General features: G+C 59.8%; 3 protein-coding genes across 3 annotated transcripts in view; 2 read left to right on the top strand and 1 right to left on the bottom strand.

The window, feature by feature from the left end:
• Nucleotides 1-302: 302 nt before the first annotated feature.
• On the bottom strand, nucleotides 303-8,122 carry ECI1 (enoyl-CoA delta isomerase 1; the record flags this gene model as incomplete). The annotated part of the gene is made up of 7 exons (XM_082006665.1): nucleotides 303-596; nucleotides 2,134-2,312; nucleotides 3,014-3,135; nucleotides 5,747-5,893; nucleotides 6,513-6,640; nucleotides 7,650-7,778; nucleotides 8,080-8,122. 7 exons carry the CDS (start codon nucleotides 8,120-8,122, stop codon nucleotides 430-432), a joined length of 915 nt encoding a protein of 304 aa, XP_081862791.1. The 3' UTR covers nucleotides 303-429.
• A 603-nt stretch (nucleotides 8,123-8,725) lies between these two features.
• On the top strand, nucleotides 8,726-10,246 carry PTX4 (pentraxin 4; the record flags this gene model as incomplete). The annotated part of the gene is made up of 2 exons (XM_082006612.1): nucleotides 8,726-8,854; nucleotides 8,990-10,246. 2 exons carry the CDS (start codon nucleotides 8,726-8,728, stop codon nucleotides 10,244-10,246), a joined length of 1,386 nt encoding a protein of 461 aa, XP_081862738.1.
• A 1,093-nt stretch (nucleotides 10,247-11,339) lies between these two features.
• The window catches only part of CLCN7 (chloride voltage-gated channel 7), a gene marked incomplete at both ends in the record, with an annotated part of 16,913 nt that continues 13,947 nt past the window's right edge, over nucleotides 11,340-14,305 (top strand). Inside the window, one exon of the mRNA XM_082006592.1 lies at nucleotides 11,340-11,468. Within this exon, the coding sequence (XP_081862718.1) occupies nucleotides 11,340-11,468 (129 nt within the window). The remainder of the gene's footprint in view (nucleotides 11,469-14,305) is intronic.

Below are 14,305 nucleotides of genomic sequence, written 5' to 3'. Positions count from 1 at the left end.
GGGGACAGGCCACCAGCCTGCTGCCCCGTCACTGGAAGCGGTGATCGCAGACAGGCTGGGGGATGAAGCATCCATCTCCTACCTCATCAAAGACTTTATTGACAAATCTCATTTCACAATTACCTGTTGGACAGGAGGGAGGATATCCAAGGACCAGTGGGCTCGGGCCACAGCAGCATCAAGACCCTCTCCCTGTCCGTTCCTTGGGGGAGCTGAGCAGGCAGCTCTCCCCGCTCTCAGGAAAGGCAGTGGTGGTGTCAGGCACTCTATGGGGACTACGGGGAAGGGGCGGTTGGGGCGGCCACGGGAGCAGGCAGCACATCACCAACTGCTGACACTGCAGATGGCTTCACTGTGAAAGTCTACAGCTACTGCAGCGTTTCGAGGGTCACTCAAGCTCCTGGGACCGGGCCCCGGATGGCTGGCTCCTCAGCTCTTCTTTTTCTTCAGCATCTCCATGTACATGCGAAGTGACTTCTGGATGGACTCTTTTGAGATGAAGCTGATGAAGTTCTGAATGTCTTCCTCCCGGTGAGCTACGAGGCGGTCCAACACCACCTTCCTCATCATGGACTTGGTGAGCTGACGGGCATGGTCTGCGGAGAGGAGAGCAAGGATGGGGAACATGCACGGTCCTCACCTCCGACCAGTTCTCGGCCACGCCAGCATGTGCAGGTCCCTCCAAGGGGGAGGTACGGCACACCAAAGGGCTCTTTAAACCAGCGGGGAAAGGTGTAAGAAAATCCCACCGGCTGGAAGCTGAACTGGATAAATTCTCATACAATAAATTATGGTCTGTACCGCTCAGTGGGGAAACCCCTGATCTACTGGGACAGATGACAAAAAGTTGTGCACCTCCTTTTCTTTGCACCCTCCAGCCCCCACCCCAATACACCACCACTGGGCTCAGGATGGCTGTAACTGAACAAAATCCTCTGCTATTTGAAACGCCTCTGGCTCTAAGCTCCCTCAACCCAACCCTTTTGACCTCTGACAAAACAGTCTGCTCATGCCAACCATGCCGTACAAAAGCCAGCGGCACCGTCCCCTCGAGCTCATCCCGCTGGCAGGCTCGGGGCCAGTTCAGTACGGATACGTGGATGCTGCCGGAGCTGACCAAAGCCTCGAGCACACATCTGCTCACACACACACAGAGCCACGTGCAATGATGCGGCTGCACATCTGTTGCATGGATGTTGCATACGTGCTCTCTGTGTGCTGCAACAGTGGCAGCAATATGATGACCAACGCCTCCACACACCGGGAACCCCGAATTGCTCCAGCACCTCTGAGCTACAGACACCCGGAAGACTTCCCCTGGCTCTGGGGAATGATCTGCATGGTGCCTCCTGGAAGTCAGGAGAGAGCACAGCTGAGACATGCTCCCTACTCTTGGGGGCTGAGATTTCACTCTGACGCCAGGACAGCAGGGGAGAGAGCTCTTTAGGGACCCTTTTCCAAGCTGGGACACAAAGTGACAGCCCTGGGACCCATCCAGTTCTACCCAGTTTCATTCAGGTTTCTACAAAAAGAGCAGCTCAAGGCTGATACGTAGTGCACCTCCCTGCAGCACTCAGGAGGTGGCAAGGAAAGGGGTAGCTCAGGTCTAGCCCTGGCCGGCAGAGAGCTGGAGCAGCCCAAATTCGCACGTGACCTCTGCGTTTGGTGTCTGTCCTCACGCCCCCATTGCCATCCTCAGCTCAGCAGAGTGACATGAGTTGATCCAGACCACAAAGGTGGACTGGCAGCCACCCAGGCACTCTCGCCCAGCCTGTTCCCTCAACTCCATGGCAGCTTTCCTGGGGTAACACCTCCACTGACAGACAGAGATTCAGTTCATATCTGGAGGTCAGGCACCTCTGGACTGACTCAGCAGGACTGGCAGGGCAAGCCGAGCTGGAGCCACGTGCCCTGCACACCCAGCATGATGTCCTCCATGCAGGGGCATAGGCAAGCACATCTCTGTTAGCCCAAGGCTGCCTGGACCGCTGTGCTGAGCTTTCCTACCTCCCAGCCATTCACACCTTCCCTTTAAATGGAAACTGTTACGTCACTCCCAGGTACCAGCCCCAGTACCTGTCCTTCCCACCCAGATCAGATCCCCCCTTCCTCTGCCGGAGGTGCCACCCTTACCGGGAAGGGCCAGCCACTGTGCCATAACAGCCACAGCCTTCTCCTGGAGCTTCTCCTCTGGCACCAGCTCATCCACAAGGCCAAACTTGTGGGCCTCGGGTGCAGCGTGGAGGGAACCCAGCTGGAGGGAGCGTTCAGCAATTCGGTGTCCCACAACGTTCACAAATGTGTCCTTAAACCTAGAAGAGATTGGGAGAACAAGCCACAGTCAGGGAAAGAGACACCCAGCGGCAGCCGCACCCAGACATCGGAGCTAAGAGCACATTTGGTCCCACAGGTCTCTGAACAGCAGCTGCGGGCTCAGCCACGCTATGTAAAGTCAGGCGAGCAGAGCCATTTTCGGTACTGCCCTGACAGAGTTCACCCTCCTCTCCACGGGAGCTGCTCTATCAGCCTCAGTGCACAAGTCCCAGCTGTGCCCACTCGCTGTGATGTGAAAGCTCCTTTCCAACAGTATAGTTACACGTTCTCAGGGCAACCAAGGCTCCATGCCTTAGTATATTAGTGCCCCTACACTTCCAGGGATCTCCACAGCTATGGGATTTTGCAGGTACACAGCCTGTGCCTGCAGAAAAGCATATTCCCAGACTGAGCCTGACCAGGGAGATCTCCCAGCACTAGTTTCGGAGTTGACTGCAGACTCAGAACTGAGGTCCTCACTGGTGAAGGACATGAGGACATTGTGCAGCCTGAAAGCTTGTCAGATACCTGCAGAATAGGACAAAGAAATGAAGTGCTGTGTCCTGCAGCTGCAACTACCTGATCACTGACACATAAAACATCATCTCAGCAGCCAGCTAAACTGATTAATAAACTCCTTGAAGATTAATTCTTTTTAGAGACCTACACATGACACTACAAGTGGGAGGCACTGCCCTACCAGAAGGGAGCCACAATGCCCAGCTGGGCTTCGTTCAGGCCGATGCTGAATTTGGGGTTTTCCGCCATGATCCTGTAGTCACACGACAAGGCAACAAGACAGCCTCCCGCTGGGCTGGACCCCTGACAAAGAGAAGGACAGAGCGAGCCTAGGTCAGCCCTCGTGTGCTGGTTACAAACATCCCTGCACCCTCAGCCTCACTGCATCCTCCAGAGCAGGGAAGACACAAGGGTGACAGAGCTTCCGAGGACAGATATCCCCCCAAGTCTCTGACCACCTGATCCAAACCAGCCACTAAAGAAGACTTCTGATACCTTTACCAGAGTTTATCCTTTCATTTTCCAATGCTTTTTTTTCTTGCATTTTCCAGCCTGGAAATCTAGTTAATTGATCTGTGTTACCCAGGTTGCAAACCCTGCCGCAGAGATTTGCTATGGCATTTTCTTGTAACCCTACAGGAGTTTTTAACCGTACTTGAGTTTGTAACCCTAGATGCCACAGAAACAGTTCTGTCCAGGGGCTGTGTAACACCTTCTGTGTATAAAACTTCCACTTGAGACCGTCTTTGCCACGACTTGGTGCTTGCTTAGCCTTGCACAGGATGCCTGTGGGAAGCTGCTCAGGTGCCTTCAAAGACAGTCTACAGACACAGAACCGTCAGCTGCCTAAGTGGCACTGCACTGAAAAATGAAAACGAGACACCAAGCAGGTGGCAGCATATCTACAGGCACCGAGATTCATGCAGCACTTCCCTGCTGGCCAAGAATCACGGCTGGAGGAGCAAAACTCAGCAAAAAAAGGGTTTATGACAAACCAGATTGTCCTGCATCTGCAGGACAACCAAGGGATCAGGTCCAGCCAGCATGGGTTCATGAAAGACAGGTCCTGCTTGACCAACCTGATCTCCTTCTATGACCAGGTGACCCGCCTAGTGGATGAGGGAAAGGCAGTGGACGTTGTCTACCTGGACTTTAGTAAAGCCTTTCACAGCGTCTCCCACAGCATTCTCCTGCAGAAACTGGCAGCTCGTGGCTTAGACAGGTTTACTCTTCGCTGGGTGAGGAACTGGCTGGATGGCCGAGCCCAGAGAGTTGTGCTGAACGGTGTTAAATCCGGCTGGCGGCCGGTCACAAGCGGTGTTCCCCAGGGCTCGGTTCTGGGGCCGGTCTTGTTCAATATCTTTATAGATGATCCGGATGAGGGGATCAAGTGCTCCCTCAGTAAGTTTGCAGATGACACCAAGTTGGGTGCGAGTGTTGATCTGCTGGAGGGTAGGAGGGCTCTGCAGAGGGATTTGGACAGGCTGGATCGATGGGCAGAGGTCAGCTGTATGATCTTTAATAAGGCCAAGTGAAGGGTCCTGCACTTTGGCCACAACAACCCCATGCAATGCTACAGGCTTGGGGAGGACTGGCTAGAGAGCAGCCCGGCGGAAAGGGACCTGGGGGTGCTGGTTGATAGCCAGCTGAACATGAGCCGGCAGTGTGCCCAGGTGGCCAAGAAGGCCAACAGCATGCTGGCCTGTATCAGAAATAGCGTGGCCAGCAGGAGCAGGGAAGTGATCGTGCCCCTGTACTCAGCACTGGTGAGGCCGTACCTCGAATCCTGTGTTCAGTGTTGGGCCCCTCACTACAAGAAGGATGTTGAGGTGCTGGAGCGTGTCCAGAGAAGGGCAACAAAGCTGGTGAGGGGTCTGGAGCACAAGTCTGATGAGGAGCAGCTGAGGGAATTGGGGTTGTTCAGTCTGGAGAAGAGGAGGCTGAGGGGAGACCTTATCGCTCTCTACAACTACCTGAAATGGGGTTGTGGCGACGAGGGTGTTGGTCTCTTCTCCCAAGTAACTAGCGATAGGACAAGAGGAAATGGCCTCAAGTTGCGCCAGGGGAGGTTTAGATTGGATATTAGGAAAAATTTCTTCACCGAGAGAGTGGTCAAGCATTGGAACAGGCTGCCCAGGGAGGTGGTGGAATCGCCATCTCTGGAAGTGTTTAAAAAATGTGTGGATGTGGCACTTCAGGACATGGTTTAGGGGACATGGTGGCGCTGGATTAATGGTTGGACTTGATGATCTTGAAGGTCCTTTCCAACCTAGTGATTCTGTGATTCTGAGTCCAAAGCATCGCTGCCCGCAGGGCGACGACAAGCATGGCCTCCCATCTCCTCCCCTCTGCTGAAGCAGTGCGACAGCCAAGTAAGTGACCGTGGGCAGCTCCTACGAGTCTCATCAGTGAGAAAGCAGCTGGTGGGCACGTGACAGGCATCCTTTGGACTCCTACGCCAGCCGCTCGGCTCCTCCAGCACTCGTCTGCCATTCATGCCCCTCTGGGCTTTAGCACTGGCCTTGCAGTCCTCCTCCTGGAGACAAGCTCCCAGCCGAGCTCTTGGGGCAGGGTATGGCTCTTGCTGCACAAAACACTGGCACAAAACTCGTGTCGGCAGGACACGAGTGCCGTGCAAGCTCTCCACCGCAGCTGAAATGCTGCAATACCCCAGCAGTGTCTGCAGCCTACATGGAGCCTGCAACATCCCACGCTCCCATACCTTCCCGCACCCCAACGCACCGAACCGACAGACACATGCTTTGCCCAGATATCCCAACAAATACCTCCCTGTATTTGTTTCCACACTGACAAGCCTGATTTCTTGGCTGCCTCTGCCCACGCGGTGCAAACAAGCCACAGCAAGTGATGGACCGTGGCGAGGTGACTAGGAAGGCAGATCTAAAGGACGTACGTTGACTGCAGCGACTGTCACCATGTTCGAGCCGTACAGCCGGAGCCACATCTCCTGCACAGCTCTCCAGAACTCAGCATAGTGCTCCGTGCTCTTCCCGCACATCTCGGTGATGTCCAGGCCGGATGAGAATATTTTAGGGATGGCCTGGAATCAGGAAAGTGCAAACATCACGGAGAGTCACTGCTCAGGGATGACCCTTTAGCCCTCTAACGCACTCGGCCTGGCAGCCTGAGGAAAGGGAAAGCGATAATTAAATATGACATAAATCAGGGTCTTTTGGGGTTCTGAAACAACCTCCCCTGTGCGCCAACAGCCTGGTCTATCCCACCATTATGGCCTGCAGGGCTGGGACTCTTTTCTTGCAGCAAGGATTTCTCATTATCAGGGTCTCTGTCCCATTCTCAGGCACCACCTCATACCCACGTCACATCTGAGAATAAACACTGGCTTCCCCTAGCAGCTCCCTCCAGGCAGTTCACGAGATCTCAAGGGATGTGTCAGGTTTGCAGATAAGTAGCGTTGACTTTAATGACAAATGACAATACTTGGTTGTTATTCTTCTTCTGCTAGAAAAGGGCAGGGAAGAGAGCACAGCCCTTCCAAAGAACCCCCATCCCCTCCTCCCAGAGATGATCAAAGCTGCCTCCTGGCCATCCCATGCCAGTGACAAGGGAGCCAAGAGACCAAACATGAGCAAGGGAACAGCACCTGTGCCTGCCAAATTGCCCCGCAGCTTGCACCCTGAGCTCAGGACAACACATACGGATGTGAAGATCACGCCCCGGCAGGCCCGGTCGTTCTCCAGCTTCTCCAAGCTTATGCAAAACTCGGTGAGGAAGTCCAGGCTGAGGCTGTTGACTGGGGGGCTCTTGAACTTCATTGTGGCAACACCTGTGCCATGGGAAACAGAGAGACATCAGAATCCACAGCGGCACACGCTGCCTTGCCCAAGGGAGCTTCACCCACCTCCCTGTTTCCCCGCTTACCCCAGACCGTGTCTTTCTACTCCTGGCTCTTCAAAAAAGCCCCCAGAGCGGCAGAACCAAGACAGGGCCCTACCTTTGCCCAAACCTGCACACAACCCGGGGCTCGCTCAGCCAGCGGTGAAGCTGGAGCATGAACCAGCACACATGTGGTGGCCACTTCGTGTGTCCCAAAGACCAGCCACCTCCGGGGTCACACTGCCTGACAGTTCCCTTCTCTCTGGGCTCACTAGGTAAGGTTGAGCCTCCAGCTTCTATCATACAAACAACCCATGCCCAGGAGCTCACACACCTTTCTGAGCCAGCTGGCAGCACCACCACCCTGGCCAGCACTGCAGAAAGGGCTCTGAGCCCTTGTCCCCTCCCAAATAGCACTACCCTACCCCAAAAGGTCCTCACCGAGCGCTTAGTCTGTGTGCTGCAACCATTCCCAGGCTGGGGACCGCACAAGGAAGCACGCAGGGGCCCGGCAGCCACAGGCAGGCCCTGGGAAGCCTCAGGAAGAGGCACCCTTTCTTCAATGTGGGGATGTGGCACCGAGACAGCTGTTCCTGGCAGCCAGGACACAGAAATCCCCAAGAGCTGCTCCCTGAAGGAGCTCCTGCCACTCTACCAGGTCCCCAAAGCCAGGACCCTGCAGAGGGGATGAGGCATGAGGTCTGCCCATGGTGACAGCTCCGCTTTGCCTGTGGCACCCAAGCGGCACCCAGCCACCTGAAGTGCCCACGGCTGGTGAGACTCCTGTCCCGCAACACTTCTCTCCAAGGGTCCTAAGCAGCTGAAGCTGGAACATGGAACAAGCCTTGGTGGCTTTCCATGCCCAGCGCCACATGTGCCATGGGGGAGGCACGGGAGATACCCCCCTGCCTGCACCCCACGGGACACAGGTGACACCGCAGTGGTGCCACCCACCGTACCTGAGCTCTTGTCCAGCTCCACCAGGATCTTGTTGTTGCTGAAGGCACGACACGGGGCGAGCGGGAGGCCGGGGGGCTGCCGGGCAGCTCTGCCCCACGCCGGCGGCTGGCGGCAGAGAGGGAGCACACCTGCGGGGACAGAAGCAGGTAGAGCCGGGCAGGACGCAGCCCCACGGGTGTGGGGTATGCTCCCCAAAACTGCTCTGCACGGACAGCGCGGGGGCACGGGGACATCCTGACCCACCGAGAGAGGACGTGGGGACACTCTGGCCCACGGCAGGGGGCACGGAGGACACCCTGACCCACGGAGGGAGGGCATGAGGCACCCTGACCACGGTGCGGGGACACGGGGAGGGGCCGTAGGGACTCCCCCACTGTCGGCGGAGGGTGGGGGGACGCGGGGCCGCCCCGCCTGCGGGGCCGGGCGCACCTGACCGGCCGATCCGGCGAGCGAGGGCCGGAACCGCCGCCATCTTCTGCCCCTGGGTCAAGGGTACGGGGCGGGGCTTCGGCCCCGCGTCACCGCCCCGCCTGGCAGCACACGGCCCCAGCGGCAGGCCTAAGCCCCGCCCCTCTCCCTGAAGCCTCGCCTACGGTCGGCCCTGCGGCGCGCGCGTGCTGCCGCCCCGTGGCAGCCTGCGAGCCCCAGACTGCCTGCACCGCCTGCCCTGTCTGCCCTGCCTGCCCTGCCTGCACCGCCTGCCCTGTCTGCCCTGCCTGCACCGCCTGCCCTGCCTGCCCCTGCATCCAGTGTGTTAGCCGGAGACTCTCCACACCGTTGTCCTCCAGGAGCTGCCCCACACACCTGTGGACACCCCCCATACCTCCCCCTGCCTGCGGCTCAGCTCGCCCTGCCTGGCCCCTGCCTGCGTGAGCCCCGGGGAGCTCCTGGGCCAGGGCCAACCACCCCCACAGAGTGCCTGGCCCGGGGCCATGGGGCTGGGAGCCCTGGTGCTGGCGGCTGCTGGGATGGCCAGCGCGGCTGCAGATCTCATCATGGTGGAGGCCGCCCCTGAGGGGCACCGCAGGGGCCAGGGCTGTCCCTGCCGCGCAGACAGAAAGCATCCGGCAGCAGCATGGCAGGGACGGCGCTGCCCCTCTGCCTGTTCCTTGCTGCTGCCCTGTGGGGTGGCCTGACCCAGGCGCCGAGGCCCGTGGGCCGCCCTGGACCCCCGCTCCTGCGGCTGCGGCGGCTGGAGGAGCAGGTGGGTGCCTGGGGCAGGGAAGGGGCACAGCCCAGGGGGGCACTCAGTGTTTTGGGGTGGGCCAGGGGTTGGCGATGCCGCAGGGGCCCAGTGTGGGGATGTGGGTTCACACCACCTCACCCTGTTCCCTTGCAGTTTCGCCGGCTCCAAGAGGTGACACTGAGCCATCTCCAGAGCATCGCAGGGAACTACAACATCTCCTACAACATCGACAGACGCTTCCAGGCACTGGCAGAGCAGGTGGAGGCAGCTGCTGCTGCCCAGGCTGCCCTGGGCGCCAAACTGGCCCGCTTGGCCACTGCCGGCCAGCGGCTGCACCGTCGGCTGAAGCGGCTGGAGGGGACAGTGGGTGCCCTGAGCCTGCCACACCACACGCTCACCCACCCACTGGGTGCACCAGTGGAGGTTGGCATCAAGCCGCATGGCCTGCCAGACGCTGCCCGGAGCTGGGGCAGCCAGCTGGAGCAGGAGCCACAGAGATGGGTGGCACCCAGCTCCCCCAGCCCTCGGCACCCAAAGGCGAAGCGGTGGCAGCAACACCAGCAGGAGGAAGGGCACTGGCTGCTGCCCAATGCCGGGCCCGGTGGAGCGCCCAGGGACGCTGAGGAACCCCCTCGCAACAGAGCACCAGGATCCCAAGCCGTGGCACCAGTGCTTCCCACCATGACCACAGTCCACCAGCAGCAGCTGCCGGCTGCCCAGCAGCCAGGAGAGGGTAGGTACGGGGCCCCTGCCCCAGCGCCTACCTCCCCAGCCTGCCGTGCTGGTGCCATCCTGCTCTTCCCCAACACCTCTGCCGAGCGCGTGGCCATCCTGGGGCTGGGGCCACGCCAGGGGCTTCGGGCGCTGTCGCTCTGTGCCTGGCTGGCCACTCCAGCCCCCCGCCTCGGTGCTCTCCTCTCCTACACCACTGAGGACAGTGGCAACGAACTGGCTGTGTGTGGCCGCAGTGGGGACCTCCCTGGCTCCGCACGCTTCGTCATGGGGGACAGGGATTTTCGGGAGTTCCCGGTGACGTGGCTTCTGGATGGCAAGTGGCACCACTTCTGTCTCACCTGGTCCTCCGGCCAGGGCCAGTACCGCTTCTACATGGACAGGCGGCTGCTGGCCGCTGGCTCCGGCTTCCAGCAGGGCTATGAAATTCGTGCTGGTGGCTCGCTGGTGCTGGGCCGGGAGCAGGACTGCGCTGGCAAGGACTTCAGCACCAAAGAAACTTTTGTGGGTCACCTGGCTGGTTTTGCTCTCTGGAGCCGGGCTCTCCTGCCTGGGGAGGTAGCCAGCATGGCAACCGGCCAGGGGCTGCCTCATGGCCCCCTCCTCACGCTGGCCGATGCCTCCCTGCAGGGTGGGGTGCGGAGGGTGGCGTGTCCATGCCTCTGTCACTGTCTGTGATGAGCCTAGCAGCAAGAACGGTGCTGGCTCCCGGCAGTCACAGCTGGCTCATGGTCCCTATGTCAGCATGAGCTGCATCCTCCTGCAGTCTTGAGACACCGGGCGGAGAAGGTGTCGCAGGACCAGGACCACCGGAGATGGGGAAAAAGAAAAGGGGTTTTGTCAGCCAGTATGGCAGAGCTGGGACCCAGTCCTGGGGCCTCTCCCAAAGCTAGGAGGTCATCAGCTCCTGCCTCCAGAGGATGTACAGCCTCATCGTTCCTATTAAAATGCTCTGGGCAGAGAGGAAGCTCATTTATTTCTGGTCTTACTCTTTACTGTAATGCTCGGTGCCACTTACAGCTGGCCAGCAGCTGCTCCGTGCAGGCAGCATGGAGCCCCAGGCTGGGTCACGCGTGAGTGATCCCTGCTTGTCCCCTTGCCACCGCTGGCATCTGCCACTGAGTCAGACCCGGGGGGAAGTCGTAGCACGGAAAAGCCCGTGACCACGAGTGAGCCAGAGGTGCTGGAGCAGGTGCCGTCTGTCCCGTGTGCCTGGCTCCCTTGCCGGAGGGGCTCCTTGGATCGTGCTGAGCTTTGGGCCGAGCTGTGCTGCTCCTGGGGGGATCAGGTGAAGCACACAAACCGCTCCCAAACGGCTGCCCTGTGAAACTCTCTGCTGGAGAGTGGCAGCAGCGCTGGCTCTGGCTGCTCCCCGAGCTCCGTGTTCCCTGGGGGCAGCGGGGCCTCGTTGCCCAGCCACGGCCATGGCTGACAGTGCGAGGGTCTGCTCGGGCCCTGCGTGGGGCAAGGCCTTGCAGTGGCCCTGCAGCCTCCCGGGCTGCCGTCACCGCTGTCACGCCCGCGTCAGGCCCCACGCCAGGCTCGGCCCTGGAAGGCGGCTGCAGGACTGCCCGGGGACGGGCTCTGGCCCCTTCTCCGGGGAATGGGCGCGGGGGGCCTCGGGGCGGGACTACAACTCCCATGGTACCACGGGGCAGCGCAGCCCCCGCCGGCCGCCGTAGCGCTCACGTGAGGGCGGTGGCCCGGCGGTCACATGACCGGCCGGTAAGGCAGGGGCCGGCGGAGGTGTGCGCTGCCGCCGCCGCCCCGCATGGCCAACGTCGCCAAGAAGGTGTCCTGGTCCGGCCGCGACCGCGACGACGACGACGACGAGCGCGCGGGCGAGACCACCCCGCTGCTCAACGGCACCGGCCCCGGGGCGGCGGTCGGCGCCCGGCAGGTGGGCACGGGCACCGGCGGAGGGGGTCTGCTCCGTCCTGGGCTTTCCTGCGCCGAGAGGCCGCCGGAGGGGGACTGGGACTGGGGGTTGGCGTCGCGTCCGTTTAACCGTGCTGGTTGCTCCGGGGCTGGGCGCGGCTGCCGGTTGAGACCCGCAGGGCGCTGGGGCGCTGCTCCCTCAGCAGCCCCGGGGGCGGGCCGGGGCCCCTCCGGGCTCCCCCAAGCCGAGGAAAGCAGAACCTGGCAGGACCCAGTGCGGGGAGAAGCCAGGAAGAAGCCGCGCCCGAGGCACGGGGCCCTCGGGTCACTCGTGGGGGGAAAATCTGAGCGTGGGGCCTGACTCACTGCCCGGCTCCCGCGGGGCAGCGCCGCCACGGCCGGCGCCCACGGTGAGGTGCCGGCGCCCAGCGATGCCGGTACCCAGCCAGGACCCTGCCGCAGCTCTGCGGCGCCAGATCCTGCCCGCCCCTGAGCCGCGGGCACAGCCGAGCGCCTGAGTTGACGATCGTTCTGCGCGGGAGCCCGTTGCCCGGCACGCTGCTGCTGCCGCCCCAACCAAGAGCTCGGGCTCAAACAGAAGAGCATCGGACGCTGGCGTGGTGGTGGACGTCGTGCAGCACGTAGGGAGCTACGCTGGCAAAAAGCAAGGCCAGGGTGGGCCGTCTTGCAAACGCAGGGAGGCCCGTTCCTTCTTGCAAATTAGTTCTGGGTAATTAATTTAAGAGAAACTTCTCTCTGGCGTACCCAGAGGCTGGCAGTCGGGGTGTCTGCCTAACAGCCTCTCGTCCGCACGCGGCACGGTTAACTGAAGCACGCTGCGGCTCTGGCTGAGGCGCTCGGCGCCCGTTGCAGAGCGAAGCTGTGGCTGGGCAGGCCGTGCTGGGTGAGGGCCGCGGTCTGGGCGGGATGTCAGGCCGGGTCCACGGGGCTCTTCCGTGGGAGAGGGGCTGCCTCTGAGCGAAGTCCTCGAATTTCCTGTGCAGAGTTTGCTGGAGACCTGAGCTTACAGGAGGAGGAGCGTTGTCAGCCTTTGGCAGCCATTAGAAGGGACATCTCGCTGAGCACGATTCTGTGCTGCCCTATTCCTGGGCAAGTCGGAACAGCGGGCTAATTAGAGGGAAATGCAGGGTTCGTTAGGCTGGAAGCGCCTAGTGTGGTGCTGTGGGAGAGGGGCAGGGCAGCTGGAAGGAGTCATCTGCACTCTTGCAGCTGTTCTGGTGTGAAAATAAAAATAATCTTCCCAGCTGGTACAACAGGATCCCTTGTATTTACAGCAGGGGTTGTGTTTAAAGACCACGTGGGGAACTTTGCAGGTCTGAAGGGTGTTAAAATAGGGATTAACCAGATCTCGTGGCTGCAGGTCAGTTAGGAAAGGGGTTTTGCTGGTAGCTTTGGAGAAATACCTGAGCCCTCCCACTACAGCAGCGCTGTAATAATAAAATGATTTATTGTCACCGTGTCCCTTCGCAGTGCGGATGGCTCAGGTCCCAGCTGGCGATGAGGCGCTATGTGGTGTTTTCCTTGGCAAAAGAGGAGAGTGAGTACCTTGCCGGAGCTCCAAACCTGTGGCTGCCTGGACCACGGGTGCCCCTGGCAGCAGCACCGACCTGGCAGTGGTGGCTGGGGTGTCACCGTAGTGTTGGGGTTGCCTTTCGGCGTAGGGCAGCTGCTTCTCTCCCTCAGATGGTCCTCTGGCCTAGGATGCCGTATAATCGTACAGATTGAAGCGGGAAGGCAGGACAGCTTTGGCAGAGAAACAAAGAGAGGCTGGAGCCGCTTAGCTCGCGGGAGACTTGACGTGGGATTGTGGCAATACAATAAAAATGTCCCCAGCAGAGCTTCTTCCCTTTCTTACATGCTTGTTTAATGGAAATGAAAGTGATCTTAGTGACAAAAGGAAACACGGGTCTGTAGTTTCTTGGCTGATGGCTGAGGGAGACTAAGACTGAGCACTTGTGGGCGAGAGGCGAGGAGGGGCTGGACAAATGCGCCCGTAACTGTAAAGGGGATGCTACAGGGCTGTGCTGGAGATCTCCTCCTGTTCTGGGGCCAGCTGAGCCTTCATCCTCTTGAGTGTCTCGAGTACATCGAGAAGCAAGAGGCTGCCTGTATGTCTGAGCATCTCTGTGTTCTTGAGCTGTGTGTGTTGGTTCTCAGGTTGAAAAGTGGGTGGACAGTTTTAGTAAGAGCAGCCAATTTCCATTCTTGGCCATTTTTCAAAAAAGAGTACGTCTCCTTCGCTACCTGTCGAGGATGTGCTCTGTATTTGTGCTAAAATGTCTTCACTTTGGGATTGGTATAATGCTTCTGCTCCAGAAGGTGCCTGGAATAGGGCATGTGGGTCGGGCAGGGGGTCACCAAACTGCAGACCAGGCTGGTGCTGGTGGGAGGCTCATCCCTGTAAACCCCTGTGTGTTTATTCTGCGTCTCTAGATGTTGTTGGTCTTGTTTTTGTGAACTTTTTAAGTAACAGGATGTAAAATGCAGCCTTTGTGGCCGGAGGGCTGCCGCGCTTGCTGCAATCAGAAAATCTTGGGCAGGGGAGAGGGAGAAAAAGAGAAGCTTGCTCGTGAGCCCCGATTCCTGGCAGATGGGCTGCAGGTTGCGTGTTCCCTGGGTACCGGCAGAGAGGCTGCCAGTCCCTGCCTGCCCGCTGCTGGGAGCCTTGAGCCGCAACAACGGCATCTCCCGGCCTCGTGCAGGTGAGGGGCAAGGAGCAGCCCTGGAGCAGCCGCACGCGGCAGCCGAGTGGTGACGCCGCGGGGAGAGTGTGGACGCTTTCTCCCCCCTTATGGGCCTGGAGGTGAGGAGCCTTGTTCCTGGTGTGGCATGTTTCAG

The sequence above is a fragment of the Phaethon aethereus genome (genome assembly GCF_964289735.1).
Source record: "Phaethon aethereus genome assembly, chromosome: 15".
Lineage (NCBI taxonomy): Eukaryota > Metazoa > Chordata > Aves > Phaethontiformes > Phaethontidae > Phaethon > Phaethon aethereus.
Note: the sequence above shows the minus strand (reverse complement) of the source record. Positions and strands in the feature narration are given on the sequence as shown.